The 21,596-nt window shown below is 40.7% G+C and overlaps 1 protein-coding gene across 5 annotated transcripts in view; it reads right to left on the bottom strand.

The window, feature by feature from the left end:
* Positions 1 to 21,596, bottom strand: part of mapk11 (mitogen-activated protein kinase 11) — a 39,809-nt gene that overhangs the window by 5,671 nt on the left and 12,542 nt on the right. For 4 of the 5 annotated variants that reach the window (XM_069907890.1, XM_069907887.1, XM_069907891.1 and 1 more), the window contains exons 3-11: positions 17,427 to 17,485; positions 14,883 to 14,994; positions 13,439 to 13,546; positions 9,390 to 9,419; positions 6,962 to 7,009; positions 5,982 to 6,096; positions 2,500 to 2,571; positions 1,018 to 1,097; positions 151 to 229 (exon numbers count right to left, since the gene is read on the bottom strand). In XM_069907890.1, the coding sequence (XP_069763991.1) occupies positions 151 to 229; positions 1,018 to 1,097; positions 2,500 to 2,571; positions 5,982 to 6,096; positions 6,962 to 7,009; positions 9,390 to 9,419; positions 13,439 to 13,546; positions 14,883 to 14,994; positions 17,427 to 17,485 (703 nt within the window). The remainder of the gene's footprint in view (positions 1 to 150; positions 230 to 1,017; positions 1,098 to 2,499; positions 2,572 to 5,981; positions 6,097 to 6,961; positions 7,010 to 9,389; positions 9,420 to 13,438; positions 13,547 to 14,882; positions 14,995 to 17,426; positions 17,486 to 21,596) is intronic. The other variant, XM_069907888.1, reaches the window with a different exon arrangement.

The following is a 21,596-nucleotide window of genomic DNA, read 5'->3' as shown; positions in this document are numbered from 1 at the left end:
GGTACATTTTCTGATGGTTAAATTTTCAAGTGAGAATTTATAGAAGGGCCCCGAGCCCACCAAGGAATATGCTACTTTATGGCATCTTGTTTTCATGACAGAAAAGAGACATTAAAACGTTTGCATTCATTTTAAACATAAGAGTCTTACCTAATGGATTGTCACCATTGAATACCTCTTTTAAGTCTCTTTGTGGCATGTATGGTAAAGATTCAATATATTTTCTAGCCTGCAAGGAGTTAAGAATAACAGATTAGAATATCCTAAAATAAATCTACTGCCTTGGAATAAAACTGTTGAAAGAAATGTCCAAACCTGGAAATCATTTTCCCCCTACAAAATTCCCATTCAATTGTTGTATGAATGCGGACACCTCAGTGCTTAATGTAAGGGAAATGATCATAATTACTGCCTCTGTGGTCATTCACACTGGGTGCCCTTTTAGACTGCAAGGACCTGAATGGTCCCGCTGGTTGGGCGTGCAGTACTGTGGTTGACCATCAATGAATTTTTCTGGTACAATTTACACTGCAGGCTTCCTCCAAAATGTTGTAGGAGTCCTGCAGGATAAATCGCGGTGCAGGAATTGACTTAAAATTCCTGCACATTCCTTTTTAGACTGTGTAGTGGCAAAATTCCTTGATTGTGCTGTTACATGCCTGCAGTCTAAAAAACAATAAATGATGACCAAGGACCCCGAGACCTTAATACATCAAAATCATTTGTACAGCATAAGAATTTATTGTCATGAACATGTCACGATATTCGTTGTTTTGCAGCAGCGTCAGAGAGTAAACGTTTCTATCAAGCAGATTACAAAATCATGCAAGAAGAAAGAGACAAAGTAAGAACTATGGTTCATTCATACATATAGGAAAGAAGGATAAATCCATCTATCAAATAAAGGCACACCCAATCTATCTGATATACCCTAGTTCAGCGTCTGATAACTGTAAGCAAAGATAAAGAATTTTAGTTACAAAAAAGAATTTGTGTGAAATTTGAAGATCAACTTACATGTTCTGAAGAGATTTTCTTCAGTAACTCTGAACTGGGTGTTCCAACAACTTCCATTATTCGCTTGAGTTGGTCAATATCTGTGTCTTTATAGGAAATAGGACCTTCCTGTGGATTAGCCAAGCATTGTAGCCTAAATTCAATAGCTCCCAAAAGCGAATGTGGGTTGATCACGCATAATAATATGTAGGTAGCAAAATGTTCATTAGTTCTACACTGGGGCAACTGTGCAAATGACTGGCTGGAATTTCAGCAGGAGGGTGTGTATCACCTTGGTTTGTGCCAGTTAATGAGGCCTTTTAAGGAGACTGGGTCCCTAGCTGGAGAAGGTAGTGGCAGTCACTCTTACTTCAGAAATAGTTCAACATGAGGAAGAATTGGTGCTTTCCAAGTATTGTGCTGGGGGTGTTGGTGGAGGAGACACAACAAGGCAACTGCATGCAAGCGAGAGAGAGAGAGAGAGAGAGAGCAGTTTTGACCAAGTCTCATTGACTTCAATGTTGCACCAGGGAATCATAAAGCTTTGGAGCAGGGGATCTGCTCACAAAGGTCACAAAAGATGACCTGGGTCAGTTTCTAAAATGGGAACCTGTTGGATGTGAAATTAAGGTTCAGAGAGAGAAGATTCAAATAAATCACTCAGGGTCATGTACAAAGATTGGTTGAAGTGAGAACAAAAGATGCACTTAAGAGGAGTTGGACAAGAGCATGGGGGGTGAGGAGATAATTGAAGACTATACTGATGGACCAAGAATAGGAAAGACAGAGGGGACTTCAGAGCAGCATCAACACCAGCACTGACTGTTTGGATAGAAAGACTAGTTCCTGTTTCAAACGTACTGTGTAAAAATAAAAAGAGGAAAATTCATGCAAGTTCATTGAAAGGGGGTTGTTTTTGTCTTATTTTCAAAGGTTTTATTTTAAATACGCTTACAACTCTAAAGCTGCTCAAGGAAGGACTTTATGAGCAGAAGTTTCGATGTTTTTCTTCTTGGTGCAATTTCTGATGGGGGAGCATCTTAAACCGCAGCAGGGTGGATGATACTTTTTGCAAGTGAATGTCTAGGAATCAATATCAGGCAGAGAAATCGCAAATGAGCTCAGAGCAAGACACTGAACATAGAGCATGAAGAAGGTTTACTTTTACAAAGGGAGATTAAAGTTGCAGTTGGTGTTGGCTCATGAACAGTAAACGGAGATGGTCACCCAAGATCCACATGAATTTTGTGAGGCTGCTATCTGTTGATTAGCAGCCTGAGAGATGGCCAAGGATTGTACTTTTGTCCAGAATCAACAAAGTCACCACCCAGATCTTGGTTGATGGCACCCATACAATCGATCTGCATGGATCAGTACTGTATGTATAGTCCTAGTGAACTAACATTTCAACTTCCTTTGGGGACGCAGTTATCTTACTTTCAGGCCTTTTCATTCTTCAGCCTAAAACCAGTAAAAGTACTGGAAAGCAATTGACAAGGATACAATCAGTTCCTGGGAAAAGGGCTTTTCCTTTCAGCAACTCTGCCATAATGCATCCAACTGACCAAATATCCACTAAAAAATACAAAGAAACACAGGAAAAAAAATTTCAAAAATACAACAGCTATATCAAATACAACTATATCAAATTCATTGAATTCTTGGGTCTCGGTACATTTAAAAAAATCATGCTGTATAAAAACTTTTGTAATTTTCTATGGCTCTTGCTGTAAGTAGACAGGAGACCATGCTGCAACACATTGCCTCCAATGCATTCTGAAAATGGAAATAGAATCAATTTTTCCTCAATATTTGAAACACCACATTCCCATGTATAAATATAACGTAGAAAATGTTGAACACTCGGATTTCATGTACAAATTACACACAAGAGTAATTTTACCTGGGGAAAAATACACGTGGTAATTTCTGGGTGAAAGGGAACTCATTAGGAAATTAGTCTAAGCATGTCCTTGCATAATTTACAACAGTCACTATGCCTAAACAACGTTACAGGTCATACACCACATGCTTCTTTCCTTGCCAGCATATGTTGGCACTTTCAAGTGCAACTTGTGACCATCCACAAAAACAAAACAAAAAATCAGCCATGTGACTTCAATTCAAGGGTCAGCACAGGATCTGCCACCCTCAGGCTTCAAGCTCAGGATAACGTGAACCTCGTCCACTGACCGCAACCATTTTATACAGTTCACCTTAGAGTTGGATACTGCAACCTCTGACCTGTTGACCATCTTGCACTGATTGAAACAAGGAAGTCTGCAGACATTGTGATTGTAGTAAAAACACACAGAAATGCTGGAGGAACTCAGCCGGTCTTGCAGCGTCCACAGGAAGTAGATAAATGTCTGACATTGTGGGCCCAAGCCCTTCTTCAAGGTATGAGCAAAAGCGACTCAATAAAGACTGAAGAATAGTAGGGGGAGGAGTCCAGATGGCAGGTGCTGCCATCACAGGGCAAATTTGGACATGAGAAAACCCCTTCTGAGGGTCACTGTATCTGCCTCCTCTGCATTTTCTGTGGCTTCATGGCCATCTTAACTGAAGTTGCTCGGTGACGGTCAAGACGAGAATTCTTTAAGCCCTAATGTTCTTGCCTATGATCAGAGGTAATGATACAACAATCACAAGCCTTTTATGTAGCTTCATTTTAGCATGTGATTCAAAATGTAAACTAGTTCCACATTCTTTTTGTACTCTGTTTGCTTAATTTCATAGAAATTTTCAGTGCTTCTATGTAACCGAATGTTTCATGTACCCCATGAGGAAGAAATGCAATCCGACTAATGCATTCCCACTTGCAAACTTCAACTCCTTCATTAAAAGTTTTGATTTGAAGATCCCCGTTTTTCCAAAAGACTATTGGACTCAATAGAAGGTTCTTTCTGAGCTGAATTTTGTTTATGGAATTGGAATATATCAGGGGATATAGGAGCCGTACTGGTGGAAGATCATGGAACAATATTATTTAATTAAAGTTCATGACTTCACATAAAACCCTGAGATTCTTTTTCCAGTGGGCCAAACAGAATTTCTACTTATTGGTTGTGCAAAAAAAAACTGTACTCAAGAAAAGTTATGTAGTTACAGTATAATTGGTTACACAGACTATATATCATGCCCCAAAAGTTATATAAATGGGACCCAACAGTATCAGACAGATATGTTTTCGCTGTAAGAAGGAAACAGGAACAGTACATATAATTTGGGCATGTGAGAAAGTGGAAAAGTTTTGGGAAGATCTAAATCAGGTATTAAATAAAATCACAAAAAGCAACATACCAAAAAATCAAGAGATCTTTCTTCTAAGTAATACAAGAAGAACTAGGCCTCAAACTGGATGAAGCACAAAAAAGATTTATTATGATACCCTTAGCTGTAGCAAAAAAATGTATAATGTCAACCTGAAAATCAGAAGAGAGCCTGAGAATACAGCAATGGTACATAGAAATGAATAAATGTATTCCATTGGAAAAAATAACATACAATTTAAAAAATAAAGTCACAGTATTTGAACAAATTTGGGAACCGTACATAGAACACAACAGAGAGGGCCTACCGCGGACCTCCACCCCCTAAAATGATAGAATGAGAAGACGATGAAATGAACTGATCCAATGTGTAAAAGTAGATGACACAATTTTCTTGTTTATTTTCATTGTGTGATGACATTATTCAATGGGTTTATTGTATTGTACATGTTGAACGTTTAGTGGTAGGGAAGGAAGGAGGGAAGGGAGGGGGAAAAAGGGGAGAAAATGACAGTGTATATTCAAGAGGGAAATGTTTGTGTGTATTTTGGTTAATATGGTCATAGTGTGAAAAATAAAATTTAAAAAAAGTTATGTATACAAAGAAGGAAATATAAACATGGAGGAAGTGCAAATAAACTGTGCAATACAGAAAATAAGTTTTCAATAATAATGTGCAAAGTCAAACAAGTCTTTGAGTTTGTTGTTTAGGAGTCGGATGGAAAAGGGGTTAGCAATTTCCTGAAACTGGTGGCGAATCCTGTGATACCAATACCTCTTTTCTGATGGCAGCAGTGAAAACAGAGCAGGTTCTGGGTGGAGTGGATCCTTGATGATTGCTGCTGCTCTCTGATGCCAATGTTCCACGTAAATTTTCCTCGATGGTGGGGGATAGTTGTGCCTGTGATGTACCAGGCCACGTCCACTATCTTTTGTAGAGTTTACTGCTCAGAAGTTTCGATGCCCCATACCAAACCATGATGCAGCCTATCAACACACCTTCCACTACACACCTGTAGAGGTTTGCCAAGGTTTTCAAGGTCATATCAACCCTCCGCAAAGTCATGAAAAAGTAGAGGTGCTGATGTGCTTTCTTCACAATGACATTCCTGTGTTGGGTCCAAGAAGTGTTCTCAGAAATAGTGACTTCCAGGAATTTAAATTTGCTCACCCTCTCCACATTTGATCCAGTGATCACTGGATTGTACATCTCTGATTTTCCCCTCCTGAAGTCTACAATCAGCTCCTTTGTTTTGGTGACATTGAGTGAGAGGTTGTTATTCGTATACCATTCAGCCATATTTAAATCTCCTTCCTGTATACTGACTCACCGCCCCCTTTTACATAACCCACTGCCATTTGTAGATGGTGTTTTATGAGCCACACAATCATAGCCCTAATAATCAAAGTTATTATACAGAACAAAGAGGGAAAGAATCATTCACCTGTACAATTAAATCATAAATTAAAAAGAAAGTGTGTACACTGCTCCAATCACATTGGGAACTCCAGTCCAAGAGAGGAACTGGCGCTTAATGTAGGAAGTCTCTGATCCTGGAGTACATACTAAGGGCCAACCATTACAAATCTGTATGCATAAAACCGATCCAATACTACACCTCAAAGACTGAATGATTTCTTCTATGTTTCAATGACTCTTGGAGTGTTAACTGAGGTGGTGCAGAATCTTTTTTGAGTCAATGCCCGTTTTACCTGTCTGATTATAATGCATCCAGTTTAACATTATTTCTGGAGCCCGATACCATCTAGTTGCTACATAACCAGTCATTTCGTCATCAGTCTGCCGAGCCAGCCCAAAATCTAGAATCTGTAAAAGACATAAATATTTCAGAATCAGAATTTATTCTCATGAACAAGTCATGAAATTCGGTGTCTGTGGCAGCATCATACTGCAGACATTCATATTATAACCATCTTACAATATTACTATAAATAAAAAAAACAAAAATAGTGGTGCACTAAATGTAAGGTAGTATCTTTGGTTCATTGATTATTCAGGAATAAATACGATGGGAGCAGTGAAGAAGCTGTCCTTGTGCCGCTGAGTGCTCGACTTTAGGCTCCTGTACCTTTTACCCTTCGAAGGTAGCAGTGGCCTGCGTTGTGGGGATCTTTGAGGATAGAGGCTGCTATTTTTTTTTTAAATACACTGCCTCATGTAGATGTCCTCAATGGGGTGAAGTCTGGTGCCTGTAATGTCGCAGGCCGTGTTAACACCCCCTGGAGTTTATTCTTGTCCTGAGCATTGGCGCCTCCATACCAGGCAGTGATGCAAGCAGCCAGAATGCTCTCCACGGTACACCTGTAGAGGTTTGAGAGTTCTCAGTGACCTACTGAATCTCCTCAGGCACCTCAAAGTGTAGCTGCTGGCGAGGCTTCTTTGCGATTGCATCAACATGGAGGCTTTAGGACACATCCTCAGAGAAGTTGACACCCAGGAATTTGAAGTTCTTGACCCTCTCCACTACTGAGCCCTCGATGAGGACTGGGTCGTGTTCCCCTGACTTCCTTTTGAACACCATTCAACGAGCTGATCTATCTCTCTCCTCATTGCCATTTGTGATTCTGCCGACAACTGTGGTTTAATGCTATACACGTTGTCGTGAGGAGGTGCAAGAATGCAATTTTTAAAAAAATGTTGAAATGCACTTCAATAGTTATGTTGTATTTACCCTTAATTCACAATCCTCATTTACTGCTAAATTACTTGGTTTCAGGTCCTGAAAAGAAAAAAAATACATGATTACAAAATGTACCACAAGTAGAATACTGTGTCCAGTTCCAGTTGCCCAGCTATAGGAAGGACATTAATAAATAGGAAAGGAAGCTGAGAGGATTCAAGATGTTCACCAGGAGGGCTTGAGTTATTAGATAAGCTAGGTCTTTATTCTTTGGAGCACAAAAGGCTGAGGGGTGGGGTGGGGATCTTGTAGAGATTTATAAAATCATGAGGGGCATGGATAAAGTGAACGCTTGCAGTCTTTTTGCCCAGTGCAGATGATTGTAGATTTAGAGGGCATAGGTTTAAGGCGGGAGGTTTATGAAGAATTGAGGGGTAACTTTTTCCACTCAGAGTGTGGTCCTTATATGGAGTGAGTTTCCAGAGGAAAGTGGAGTTGGCACAATTTTGACACTCAGAAGACATTTAGACAGATATATAGATAGGTAGGGCTCAGAATATGGACCAAATGCAGGCAGATAGAACTAATTCGGCATGCTAATTCGGTCAGCATAGATGAGTTGAGCTGAAAGATTTGTGTTTTGCTCTTGAACATTTTTGCAAGCAATTCAGAAACCTTGACTGCCTTGATGCATATCAACAGATTCATACATTACAAATAGTTCTCTTTTATTTAGAAAGAGTATTTATAGCCATTTTATTTTCATTATTACTCAATAAAGCTTGTGGCATAAGTAATAAACTTTGTGTAGTTTTTTTAGTCATTTATTTTGCATGTGATATGTAATGCATTTGATTCCTTAAGTGGAACATTATTTGGTTTATTTTTGGTACCCACCATAACCATTCATTTTTGCTTTGACAAAAACTGGCATTATAAATCAAAATTGAATTAAAATACAAAGGGTATATTTTATAATTCAAAGAATTTTTTGGACCCATTTATCAGAAGCAGAATCAGATGACCGGACTTGCAAAAATTTAACTTTGCACAAATTTTCTCAGACCTTGCTGCCAGGTATATTATTTTAACATTAACATCAGATATACAACTTCAGGGAGCTATTAATCAGGAAACAATGCAGAGATCAACCATCAAAAAAAGTCAATGCCTCCCTCAGAAAGCATCAAACACGTGCAAACCGAGTCACCTCTTGTTAGTGCACTCTCTGTTCTGTTAATCCGTGAATAGATTTCTTGGGCTGGACTAACATTTGTCATGGTTCACTGGCTGGTAACAACTCCCATCTATGCTGTCCTTGCCCAGTCTACTCTTAGAAAACCAGTCTCCGAAGGCTTTTGAGATGATATATTCTAATTTTAGAGGAAATTGTTCATTTTCAACTTGATTCAGTTTGCAGATGGTTGTCAGTAATGAAACATTTGTGTAATCTGGGAATCCCATCTCTTTAACTCAAACCCTTTATCCATGTCTTGCATTGGAATTCCTATGGTTTGGAATTTGAATAACAGAGAAGTCAAGAACAGGACAAGTGAAGTGGAACCCTCCAGAGGGAGGAAACCATTGTCTACCCTTCAAATATTTGTGTAGCAAAAGGATGGCACATGGGTCAGATGGCGAGACTTGCCGGGACGTTTTGTTTACATCGATAGGATGAGGCCATCACAGGCAAGACCAGCACGCAATGCCTGTTTGTAAAAGTCTCTGATCCAAGTGATTTACCAGACTATTTCAAAGGGCATTTAAGAAGCAATCACCACTTTGATGGGGATTCTGGAGTCACAAAGGGTCAGAGTGGCCAAGGATGACTGTATCCTTCCCTACAAAACGCTGATGAAGTCGTTGGGATTTCGCCTGAGTCCACTAGTTTTGTTGCCATTACTGCAGTGGATTTTTATTCTAGAATTTTATTTAATACAAGTGCCCACTGCCACAGTGGGATTTGAATGTATATCTTGCTTCTGAATTGATAGTCCAGACAGTTAACTCCTGTTTTAAATTCCATCCAGTCTTGCTTCCTACACTGCACCCTGTAAAAATATGAACTGGGGTTCTCAAAATATTCTGGATTGGGCTTTCATCCAGAAACTCTCCAAGACTGTTCTCAAACTCACTGGAATAGTGGATTTCTTTTGAAACTATTCTCAAAATGTTTCAAGTTTCCAGTTGGACCCACCAGGTTTGCCCGCAAACCACAGGGAAGAGGGTCTTTTGCAGCACTAATAACTGGTGCCTAAGATTCCTCAAGATTGTTCTGCCTGTCCCAAAGCACAGATGACCTGATTTAGAGTCAGGTCAATTGTCTGAAAACCCTCTCTTTTCCTTTGGCTCAAATTTATTTTGGATTGCACCACATGACCCATTTGGGTCCAATGAAACCCTCCTATGCTGTACGTGACCAAAAAAAAAACCATGATCTTTTATTTTTGGAATGCATTTATGAGAAATCTGTACTTACTCTATGGATGATACCAGCAGAATGGATATACTGCAAGAAAAGAGGAAAAGTGGTATTATAATTCAAAATCTCATTCAAGTTCTAAAATTGAGCTTTAAACCATCCTTGCTAAAATCAAGTATTTGTTTTCACATGGGTATCTGGTTCAATATACATGTGAAAGATTTCCTTTTGAAAAACTGAACTTTTTTTTCCCCATAATTGGCATAGTCTAAGGAGATGAAAGGAGAGGGCAGATGTTGACAGAAAGTGATAGAATGCTATTTGAACATAGAAAACTTGCAGCGCAGTACAGGCCCTTTTCCCACAAAGTTGTGCTGAATATGTCCCCCTTCCTTAGAAATTACTAGGCTTTCTCATAACCCTCTACAATTCTAAGCTCCATATACCTATCCAAAAGTCTCTTAAAGGACCCTAACGCATCCACCTTCACTACCGCTGCTGGCAGCCTATTCCGCAAGCCCACCACATTCTGCATTAAAAACTTACCCGACATCTCCTCTGTATCTACTCCCCATCACCTTAAACCCATGTCCTCTTGTGGCAACCATTTCAGTCTTGGGGAAAAAGCCTCCGACGATCAACGGCTGTCATCACCTTAAACACTTGTCAGGTCTCCTCTCATCCTCCACCGCTCCAAGGAGAAAAGGGCGAGTTCACTCAACCTGTTTTCACGAGACATTCCCTAAACCAGGCAACGTTTACTGCTGATTGATCTATTTTGCCGTCCTCAGCTGAAGCAGCTATGGAATGCTGAGTGTTAAGAGGAAACAGATGGGGTTCCAGAGGAAAAAAATGAAAGCTTTGGCCTTGGACAGGGAGCAACACGAGGGTGGTCCCCTGTTTACATTCCCAAGGGAGAAAGGTGTGGGTTCCACCTATTTCTACCAAGCTGTTGATGGGTCAGCAGGGATTCAAGATCAGAGATTTACTGATATCTCCTACAGGTTCCTCAGCAAAGGTATTAAGCACCTGACAGGAATTCAGAAGTACTTCAGCATATCCTGCATCATCTGAAGAGCTGCTGTAAGCCTCAGAACAGCCACAGGTAAAGCATTTTGATGTGCTATTAATAACTCCAAAGACTAGAAGTTATCTAACTGATAAGCTTTTATTACCATTAAGCTGATGGCACATCTCATATTGTTGACCAGAGTTTGTTCTGGGAGAGGGGCTATGGCATTACCATCTTTACTAGGGGAATCAAAGGGGGAGGAGCCACAGGTGCATCAGCAAGGGGCAGGTCAACAATACCCATGCAAACAGTAATACAGGGGTTCCACTACACATTTGTTTCAGCACAAGGCTCATATCCCTCTGTTACTGAGAGAGACTGGTACAAAGATTACAACATTCAGCCCAGATTGTACACTTCCCTCTCCCTAAAACAATTTAGATACTAACAGGAGCCATGATGAATACAGGGGAAGTTTTCATGTAAAATCCAAACCCAGAAGTCTTGTAGAGGTTAGGGTACATTGGCAGAGTAAGATTTGTCGTGTAGGAGTTGTGGAAATTAGATGTCCATATGGAAGGACATGGGCCATTTTCAGCTCACAAACCACTTCCTACACAGGGCTTGTTTCACTTCCCCTACTGATTAGCGGAGGCTTGTGAAACTCAGTAAATAATTTACAACCTGGAAGCTGGCCTTCAGTCTCATTAAAATATTTAACTTGCCTTTCTACCTCCCCAGATTACCTTGACCCTCACCCCCACCCCCTCCTCCTCACCCCCACCCCCCTCCTCACCCCCACCCCCCTCCTCATCCTCATCCCCTTCCTCACCCCCACCCCCACCCTCCTCCTCATCCCCACCCCCCTCCTCCTTATCCCCATAGTGATTTTCTCCAGTAACTTAAAAGTTGCTGATTGGAGTCAGCTTTTTTTTTGGTGTTGGACAATTGACCAACTCGTGATTTGAGAACTAAAATGCAGACCCATCTTTATAGATTTCAAGTAAGTGCACACTTTTTGAAAAAGATATCTACTCAGAAATAAAAATTCTGTCTGTTGCATAATGTTTTGAACATCAATGTTTTAAAACCTTTCTATCATGACTAAATGAATACAGAGATGCTTTAATTTTCATGTTTGAAGTACTGAAAACTTCCACAAAGAATTATTTTCCCAACATGAACTGTAGAATTGCAGCAGATTCCCTCAGTGTTGAAAAATACATGAAATGACATGTCAAAAATCGACCAATGGAGCCAAGCCTATATCAGCCCCTAATAGCCTGAATATGCCAGAGTTGTCTGATCTCAGAAGCTCAGGACGTGAAGGGGAGACCACCCAGGAACACCAGGTGCTGTAGGTTTCTGTGAGGGGTGCTGGACAAAGTGGCGACCCTCTGACTGCCTTGTGGTAAAAAGATTTTCATGCATGTTACATTATAGATGTAGTATGATGTGACAATGGTACCTGTACTTTTTATAACCAGTTGCAAATTATTGGTTTTCTGGGGAGTGCAATTGGTTTTGCTTGAAGTTATTAACTCTGCTACCACGTGAACAGAGTGGGATGGGAGAGGGATGGGGCGTGAAGTTAGCCTTAGTAGAATGCATTTTAAATACGCAGCTCCCAGCTATGAGTTTATATTCACAAGCCATCATTCTGGGAGTACATATTGTATCTGAATATTTGGACCAATCCATAACTCTTTACCGGCTATACATGAAACAGTAATTTGTCAGTTATCACCATCGATGTTAACTGACCATGTTTATAATTTTAAAACTTCATATTTATTATATTGGTATTGTTTCTACTTTTGATGTGCAAATGATTGTTTTAAAATTTAGGTTGAAATAGTTCTGTTTGTCTGAGCTCAACGAGGCTCAGTGTCAAGCAAATCAGCTTTAAGTGCCTCATAGGCCTAATGGCCTGTTTCCGTGCTGTAATTGTTATGTTATGTTAAAGGTCAACCCCCTTATTTTTGGCCACGAAATCTGGCATTTTTCATATATCATGTATAAAAGTCGACCCCCCCCCATTTTTGGCCATGGCCACCTACCCATCTGAGCGCCCACAGCCCTGTCCATGGATTCTCGCTTAGATCCCAGCTGCTTGCACAGCGGAGCTCACAGATCCTTGACTGCGGACTCTTGGCTAGGGCCTGGCCATCCATCACAGTGCCCGATGCCCTGAACTCAGCCTTACCGCCCAGTCCCGGCTGCCCATCCACTCACTCATCTGAACTCTTGACACATCGAAAGACACAGGTACTTACTGCGATCAAAAATAGTCGACTGCCTAAACTTTACCCTAAAAATTGGTCCACAAAATTCGACTATTACACATGTATATATGGTAAAAATGGAATCCAGCTGCAAGAAGTGGGCAGGAGAGTTGGTAAGCACAAAAACCAATTAAAGTGCCAGGAACCTGGGTTCAAACCCAGTGCTGTCTGTAAGGAGTTTGTACATTCTCCCCAAAGCTGCGCTTGTTTTCCCTGGGTGCTTCAGATTTCTTCCACCCCCCCACCCCAAAATGATTGTAGTCAATTTTGGTGTAATTGGGCAGCATGGATTGAAATAGTCAGAATTGGCTTTTATCATGCTGTTTAAAAAAATCTGAGCAAACAAAGAGTTGCTGGAGGCACTCAGCTGATCAGGCAACATTTATGTTCAGAAATAGTTAGTCAATATTTTGGGTCGGGTCCCTCTATTGAGACTACAATAGAAGGGGTGATAGCAAGTTTATCAAGGGGGTAGGGAAGAAGCTGGGGCAGGCCTAAGGATAGAAGCTACTGGACAGAGGGTGGGAGAGGTGGAGAGGCAAGCAGACCACTGGTTGACAGGGTTGGGGAGGGGTGGGGGGCTGGTAAGGTTACATAGAAAAGTAAAAACTTGAGCAGGCAAAGAAGAGATACCACATGGAATCAGAGAGGTGATGGGTGGGGGATATCTAAAATTGAAAAAAATTGGGTGTAAGGGTGTCCAGGAGGAATATATGTTGTTTCTCAAGTTTTCTTTTGGCCTCATCCTGGCAAGAGATGAGACCAAGGGCCGACATGCATGGTTAGGGGGTCTTAAAATGGTTGCCTACCAGGACTTCCAGCTTGAATGTACAGACTGAGCAGATGTACAACAAAGTGGTCACCCAATCCATGTTTGATGTCACCAATGTAGAAGGTACATGATAGAGTATTAAATTCTACATTTTAAAAGAGAAAAATGTCTTGCATTGATACAGTTCTGGTCAGGAATGTGTTTTACAGTCAATGAACTTATCTGAAGTTTGCACAGCGTAGACTTTCTCAAACAGCAATTTCATCAATTGTGATAGAGGAATAAATATTGGCCTTGCCACTTGGGAGAACCTCCCTGATCTATTTACCATAAAATCTTTGGAGGAAGAAGAAAGGCTTCAACTGAAAAACACGTCAATTCATCATTTGTTCCCTGGAATGTGAACTTTGATCTGGTTGCTGCAGTGTTATCCCGAATCAAAGCAGAGGAGAACAGCTTTCTTCTCCCTAGATCTGACTTCATTTCAAACAAACCAAACACAAATAATGAGTGGCAATAAGTGGGAGGTCTGCGGTTGCTGCCTTGGGAGCATCACTGACCTGTGTGATACACAATGTTCCTGGTCACTGACCAGGTCTCATTGTTATATTAGGCACCCTTTCTGTGCGAGAGAAAACACTCACCAGTTGACAATCAGATCAAGAATCTTGCTTGCAACCAGTTGGGAGATATTTTGTATTGGGAGAGATAGTTCCTATTGATAACATTTTTACCAGCAGGAATTTTTCCCCAGTAATGAATATAAAGGGGCTCTTTTGTGAGTAATTCAACATTTGGAAATGAATATTTAGTTTCTAGACAACTAAATTTGTGGAAAGAAACAGCAAATTTTGAAAAGTTGTGACAAAGATAAATAAAGTAGAAATATACATCAAGCTGTAACTATAGAGGAAAAGCCAAGGTCACATTAATGTGTATTAAATCATTACACAGTAGTTGGTGATGGCATTATTGTGTTGATCAGAAATTACAGTACATTTCTACTGTGCATATCCTCTGCCACAAGATTTGAACAACCTTTTAATGAGGTAAAAGCTTTTTTTTTGTATAGACCTGTAAGGTGAACTGGAGGGGGAAGGGTGTGGCACACTCTGGAGCACTGCTCAATGCAGTTTAGAAGGTGTACCACTGATATCTATGGTCATTTGTTGACCAATGTATGAATGCATAATGAGATAGGCTTTTATTCTGTATCATGAACAGAATTATGTGCAGTGAAATGAAAGGCTAATTACTTATTAATAAGAACTGAGAGGTTTCATTTCCAAAATTGCTGTATTTCATTGAGATAGCCAGAAACATCTTATCAATTTGGAGCCAATCATTCTGTTGCACAAAATACAACTGAAAAGCAGGCAGAAGGAAAAGACTGACAATGAAGAAGCAACACAAGTCATGGATTTCCGTAATCGCCTCGTGTTAGTCTAGTTGTTTCTATTTGTAGGACACTGATTCTGTACCTTAAGTCCCCTGAGTAATTGATACACAAGAAACTGCACATGATCATCTGTCAGCTTCTGACACTTGACTATGTTGTTCAAGTCTGCACCCATTAGGTTCGTCACCAAATACCTGGAGTAAAATGAACAAATTACTTCAGGAAAACACATTAAAACAAACAATTTGACATAAATATGACCAAGATTTGCTTTTTGTTGGGACCCATTGTCAACCTTTCTCTAAATAGGCAGAGGTTTCTCAGATTCAGATCAATGTGGATCTTTTAAAAAAATATTTTATTTAAAATAAAACCACTTAGCAAACATATCACTATATTTCAAACTTAATCCAAATACATGTGGTATTTTATAAAAAAAGAAAAAAAGTAAAGAAAGACAAAATAATTTAAAACCTAATGTGGATCTTCTAGCATTATATTTGTTCTATGACTTGTCATCAGGAAAAGAAAGACTCACCACCCCTCAAGCAGTAATTTAAAAAATCTTCATTGTGAATAGATAAACTGAGAAGTTTCTAAAGTTAGAAATGAAGAATGTTTTGAAACAACAGTATTGACAGACAATTAATGCTGGTTAGTGAAATTAATACGTGGACCACCTGTGATCAGATTGAATGGTGGAGCAGTCCCAGAGACCCAATGGTCTCTCCCCCCACCAACTTACATACCACCTTAAGTAATCTCTTACTAACCACAGAGCACCTATGGCACAGAATGCCATGGGTGCTCTGTGCTTAGTAAGGGATAACTTAAGGGGTATGTGTGTGGATCAAAAGTTGTTGAGAACCACTGCTTTGTAATTTTGTAAACTTCTATAAGGTCCGCTCTGCCCCACATGTTCCAGCTTTTCCTTATAATTTAATGCTGGTAACGTTCTCATAAATCCTTTCTGCACACTTCCACATTAATAATGTTATCTATAATTGTGCAATAATATGCCAAGTGCTGTCTCCCCATCATCCTGTACAGTTGTGACATGATGTCCTTGCTTGTTCAGTGCTCATGAAACAGGTGTATCCAACTCCTTCTTCATCACTTTGTGTCGTCAATTTTATAAAATTCTATACTGTAGCCACAAATCTCCAGAACACTCTCCAAGGCCCTGCCTTGGTTTAACAAAGTGCAACACCTTACACTTGTCTTGAGTTAAATTCAATCTGTCATTCCTTAGCCTGCTTTCCAAATTGATCTAGATCTTATCGTAATCTTAGATAACCTTCTCCATCCACTGTGTACTATTACCACCAATGTTGGTGTCATTTGCAACTTACTATGTTAATTACATTGTCACCCATATTGTTAATGTAGCTGACAAACAGTGGATGTAGCACCAATCCATGCAGCACACCACTTTGGCCAATGACATTCCACTACCCCCTGTTTTTTCTACCATGAAGCCAACTTTGTACCCAATTGAGCAGAGAACACTACAGCACAGTACAGGCCCTTCCACCCTTGATGTTGTAAAAAAAGTACTAAACCCTCCCTATCCCATAACCCTCTAGTTTTCTTCTATCCACATACCTAGCTAAGTCTCTTAAATGCCCCAAATGCTTCAGCCTTCACCACCATCCAGACACCCACAACTCTGAGTAAAAAAAACTTACCCCCTCCCTCCCCTCACTTTGTACACATCCTCTGGTGTGTGCTATTCCTGTCCTGGTAAACAGATGCTGGCTGTCCACCCCATCTATGCCTCTCGTAATTTTGTAGACCTTTATTGGCCAGCTCACCCTAGATCTCATGCGATCTGATCTTCCAGAGCAGCCTACCATGTAGGACCTTGACAAAGGACTTGCTCAAATCTATCTAGGCAATATTTGCTGCCCTGCCCTCATCAGTCTTCTTTGTCTCTGGCTTTTGGTCAAACAGAATCCCAGGTTTGAAAATAATCCCTCAACCTACTCTGAAGAATAGAAGTCTTGAATAAACTGGCAAAATTCCACTCTATTTTTATTTATAAAAACCATATTTTGAAATTATATCCATTATAGAAACACCAGAAATTTCACTGGAATACTTTACTCCACCAGTTATAGTCACACGACAAAATTAATGGTATGAATATTGTATCACCTTCATGAGCAGTCAGACCATTTAGAAGTTGCAAATGCTTTCAGAAAAGCATCACTGCAAAAACATTCAGCCCTGTAGACCAACAAGTCACACTGTTGACTGTTATTCCTCTTCTGTCCCAAGTAGGAAACTTGCTGCTAAAAGATGACTATTAATCTCCATATCCAAGTGGAAAAGATGTGATCAGACAGGATTAGTTCGTCATCCTTCTCATGTACTAATGGTTATTCATTTAGTGAAATTTCAACAAGCAATTCTCAGAGGATTTAATACAACACAACCAAAACTGCTAAGCAAGTAAAAAAAAATTATGTCCAACTCCCCATTCACCCCCCCCCCTCCAGAACCAATTTTGTGTCATTATCAGGCCAATTTCCTTCCAATTCTGCTGAAGAGGACCACAGAATCTGTTATGTATGGAACATGACAATTTTTCATCAGTCTACTTTTCAAATCATATCCTACTTACACTTCACGAAAGTTCTCCAGTGTAACTGCTGGTGTAAAAACATCTAATAATCCAATTACCTAAAAGGAAACAGATTAATACAGTTTATGGAATTTAGATACAACAGCTTCCAAATGCAGGATTGTGAAATTATAACAGACCCACTTATGAGACGATATCTCAACAAAATAACCAAGAAGCCATTAATTCTCCATTGGTATCAAATATTAAAATTAGTTTACATAAAAAGGCTTAAAAGTGACCAGAAAACTTACTATTGGCCATTCAAAATCTGTTGGAAGAACCTAATGGGTCTAGCAGCATTTGTAGAAGAAAAAGAATGGTCAGTGTTTCAAGCCAAAGTCCTTATCAAGACTGGGGAAAGGTGGAAGAAAAGCTAGCACAAAGAGACAGGTGGAGGGAGGGATTGGTTAACCAGGGAGAGGTGAAACATGATAGATAGAGGCAGTAGATTGGCAGATGCCAAAGGGAGAGAGAGGCAAGACAAACTGAGGGGGCATATGGAGAAAGAGGAGTCATGCAGTGCTGGACTCTGATAAGAGAAGGGTGAGACCAGAAAAAACCTGGACGATGGTGAGAGAGGAGTTGTAAGAGCAGATGCTACACTTCCTGAAGTTGCAGAGAAAATGAACCACGGATAATGGAGGATGAGGGGGGTCAAGGGGATCACAGAAAATGGAAAGGGGCGTTGAGGGGTAGATGTGGTTGATGGTAGGGTCTTGGTGAAATTGGTGTAAATGACGGAGGACGGTGTGCTGAATGTGGAGGCTGGTGGGGTGGAATGTGAGAACACAAGGAACCTTTTGGTTTGGCTTGGTGAGGGCAAAAGTGGAACCTGGAGATGGAGGAAATGCTGGAAGTGGCTCTATGGGGAACAGTAGAGGGGAAGCTTCATTATTTGAAAAAAGGAGGACACCATTGAGTTGTCCTTCTTTCTTATATGGGTCTTTATAATTCTGCCTTGTCAAATAATGCACTGTTTCCTTGCTTGGAAACAAGGAAGTCACGTGACACTTCCATTTAGAATTAAGTGGTTGCGATATGGATGTATAATTTGGAGCTAATATTTTCTTAAATTTATATCAAGCAATTGGATTTCTCCCACTTTGAATACTAAATTGGAGCTTTACTGTGCCTAAAAGTCTTTTAGAAACTAACCCAACAATAGTGAAACTGGGACACCTCTTGACAGAAATCAATGATGTGCTCTTCCCCTGCGTAAAAGGGGCAGAAGTGACATATGCTTTACCAAGGGCTCCAAAGATTGTTGCAATTATGTTAATGCAATTCACCAGTGGCTGTATTTATTTGGAATATGAGGAGATTTGGAACGTCACCACAGACTCTTGCAAATTTCTAGAGGTGTACCATGAAGAGCATTCTTATTGGTGGCATCACTATATGCTATGGAGATGTCACAGTTCAGGGAATGAATAGGTTACAGAGCCATGAGCTGTAAACTCAGCCAGCGCCATCATGGGCACGTCTTCCCTTCATGAAGGACATCCTTAAGAAGTGGTGTCTCAAGAAAGGAGCACCTATCATCAAAGACCATCTCCACTCAGGCCATGCCCTTTTCTCACTGCTACCATCAGGAAGGAGGTACAGGAGCCTGAAGACATACATTCAATGTTACAAGAACAGCTTCTTTCCCCTGCCATCAGATTTCTGAACGGGGAATGAATCTATGGACACTACCTCACATTTTGTGCACTAACTTTAAAAAAAATCTTGCATTTACGTAATCGCAATTTTATAGTAATTTTCGCTCCTTGTTCTACACGATTCTGCTCCGCAAAACAACAATTTCATGACACGTTCATGATGATAAACCAGATTCTGATTTTGAAGGTTGTTGCTGCCACATCATTCACTAGCTGCCATGAGATGAAGCAAGATTGAGCAGGAGAAGGTGGCAAGGGGAAACTGGATGAAGGGGTAACCTGGAAGAGAAAGGGTTAAATGGCAGTGCACTTCCACACTGTGGACAGCACAAATGAGCCATGAACCTTGGCCCAAGTAGACCTGATGTGAACCTGACTGGTGGTGTGGCAGCGTTAGGAAGATAGTTACAGACACAGCCATCTCTGGGACCACAGATCACAGCAACTGGTGGACAAGAGCTGCAATCATCAACAGTGCCACCTGTCTCCAAAATGGAAGCTCCAGCATATCAATACTGGGGATATGGTGATTAATGCCCCCTGGTTAATTTTTTCCTTAATTTACATTGTAAAGTAATTGACTTTCTTCTGTCAAGTTGGAAAGGTCCAAGTTGATGAGACCTAGGGTGAAAATACAATTAAGCACCCAATCCAATTGTCCACTTGACAGCAATGCAAACACTAAACCATGCACCAAATGCTTCACCTGGAATTTCTGCTTGAAACAGGTGCAAATTCCACACTATGATTAACTTTCTTGTCCCAAAAGAGTAGGTGTTAACTATTTCTGATATTGTACCATGAGGCCAGAGGGAGAAGGTAAGGCCCTTATAATAGAGGCAAAAAATTGCAACTGTAAAGGCAGTTATTCGCCACCCTCACGTTGCTGAGCCTACTTCCATAAATACTCCACGCGCGGCCCAAGACGCTGAATCTGATCCTTCCTCAGGCTGGTCACACATGTGCAGCAAAGCGCTCCACAACTGGCTAGGGATGGGCTGATGACGTCGTCATCAATGACGTCGTCAGCCTGAGACACAGGAACACAAATTTTAAAACCCCGACTGCATGCACAGTAGGGAACACACTGGAGGTACATTCTTATCATCAGTTTTAGAATTCACAGTAAGAAAGTGGCTTTTAATTGGTGAGATCTACGGTCGCTATTTTCTGATATAGGCCTCTTTCCCATTCGGCACGTACGTATGACATCACGTTGGTAGGCGGCACTACAGCACCAGTCGCCCCCATCTCCATGGGCTCCAGAGGATACAACAAGGCATTGATCTTCATGAAAGCAAAGCTGGAGCAGGCTTTTAGGCCCTCTCTATAAAAAGTGCAGATTTTTCTCTGCCACTGCAGTGCTCCTCCATAAAAATACCTGTAGATTCCATTGCAAAGACTTCACTAATAGGAACATAGGAAGTAGGAACAGGAGTAGGCCAAAAATGGCCCATGGAGCCTGCTCCGCCATTCAATAAGATCTACTTCACAAAAACTTGACTCATATTTCACAAGAGATTCTCAAGTTTTCATCACTCAGTCAACCTTCAGGTGCGCTGTGACCACATTATCTTAATTATTTTAAAATTAAGCCTCTCAGCTCCAAGGGATTCCTGGTTTGTTTGAAACAGTATCAACACTCTCTAAAATGCTGTTGTTAGTTTGCTGATGACAACTCCTCACAGCCCTATTGTTTTGTAAGTTCCTGCAGCCATTATCCACGTTCAACAAAATTGTTTAAAAAGCCATGAGCAACATCACAGTCGTGCCTGGTCCCAGACTTACCTCATTGCTGTATACACTGACGTGATCTGGCCGAGTCCTAGTCTTTTAAAGCTGTGCCTTCTCTACTCTAGAGGCCAAGCTCACCCAGCACAAAGCAAATCAGAAGTCTGAAACTTCTCTGGCCTTGCAAGAACAAATCTATTTTTGGTTCACTCCAACACTCGAATTTTGATTCAAGAGAGATTTTGATGCAAGTGTGTGACTGGAAAATGTCATTCTGAAAAGGAAGTGGTTGTTTCATGAATTACGTAGAACATAGAACACTGCAGTATGGCCCTTCTGCCCTCAATGTTATGCCAGCCTATGTATTCCTACCAAAAATAAATGAAACCCTTCCTTCCTCATAACCCACTTATTTTTCTTTCACCCATGTACCTGCCTCTTTGGCTTGGCTTCGCGGACGAAGATTTATGGAGGGGCTCGTTTGTGGCTACCTAAGAGTTTGTACCTGCCTAAGAGTTTCTTAAATGCCCCAAATGTTTCAGCCTCCTCCACCACCCCTGGCAAAGCATTTCAGGCACCCACAACTATGTGTTCAAAAAAACCCCCACCCCTGATATCTCCCTTGAACTGTTTTCCCTTCACTTTGCACTGATGTTTGCTGCTCACACCCTGACGTTGGGTAGGCGAAGGTACTGTCTACCTTATCTATGCCTGGTTGATCAAAAGGATAATGCTCATTGCTGAGAACCAGCTGCTCATTTACTAATTAAGGGTT

Source organism: Narcine bancroftii, chromosome 13, assembly GCF_036971445.1.
Source record: "Narcine bancroftii isolate sNarBan1 chromosome 13, sNarBan1.hap1, whole genome shotgun sequence".
Lineage (NCBI taxonomy): Eukaryota > Metazoa > Chordata > Chondrichthyes > Torpediniformes > Narcinidae > Narcine > Narcine bancroftii.
Note: the sequence above shows the minus strand (reverse complement) of the source record. Positions and strands in the feature narration are given on the sequence as shown.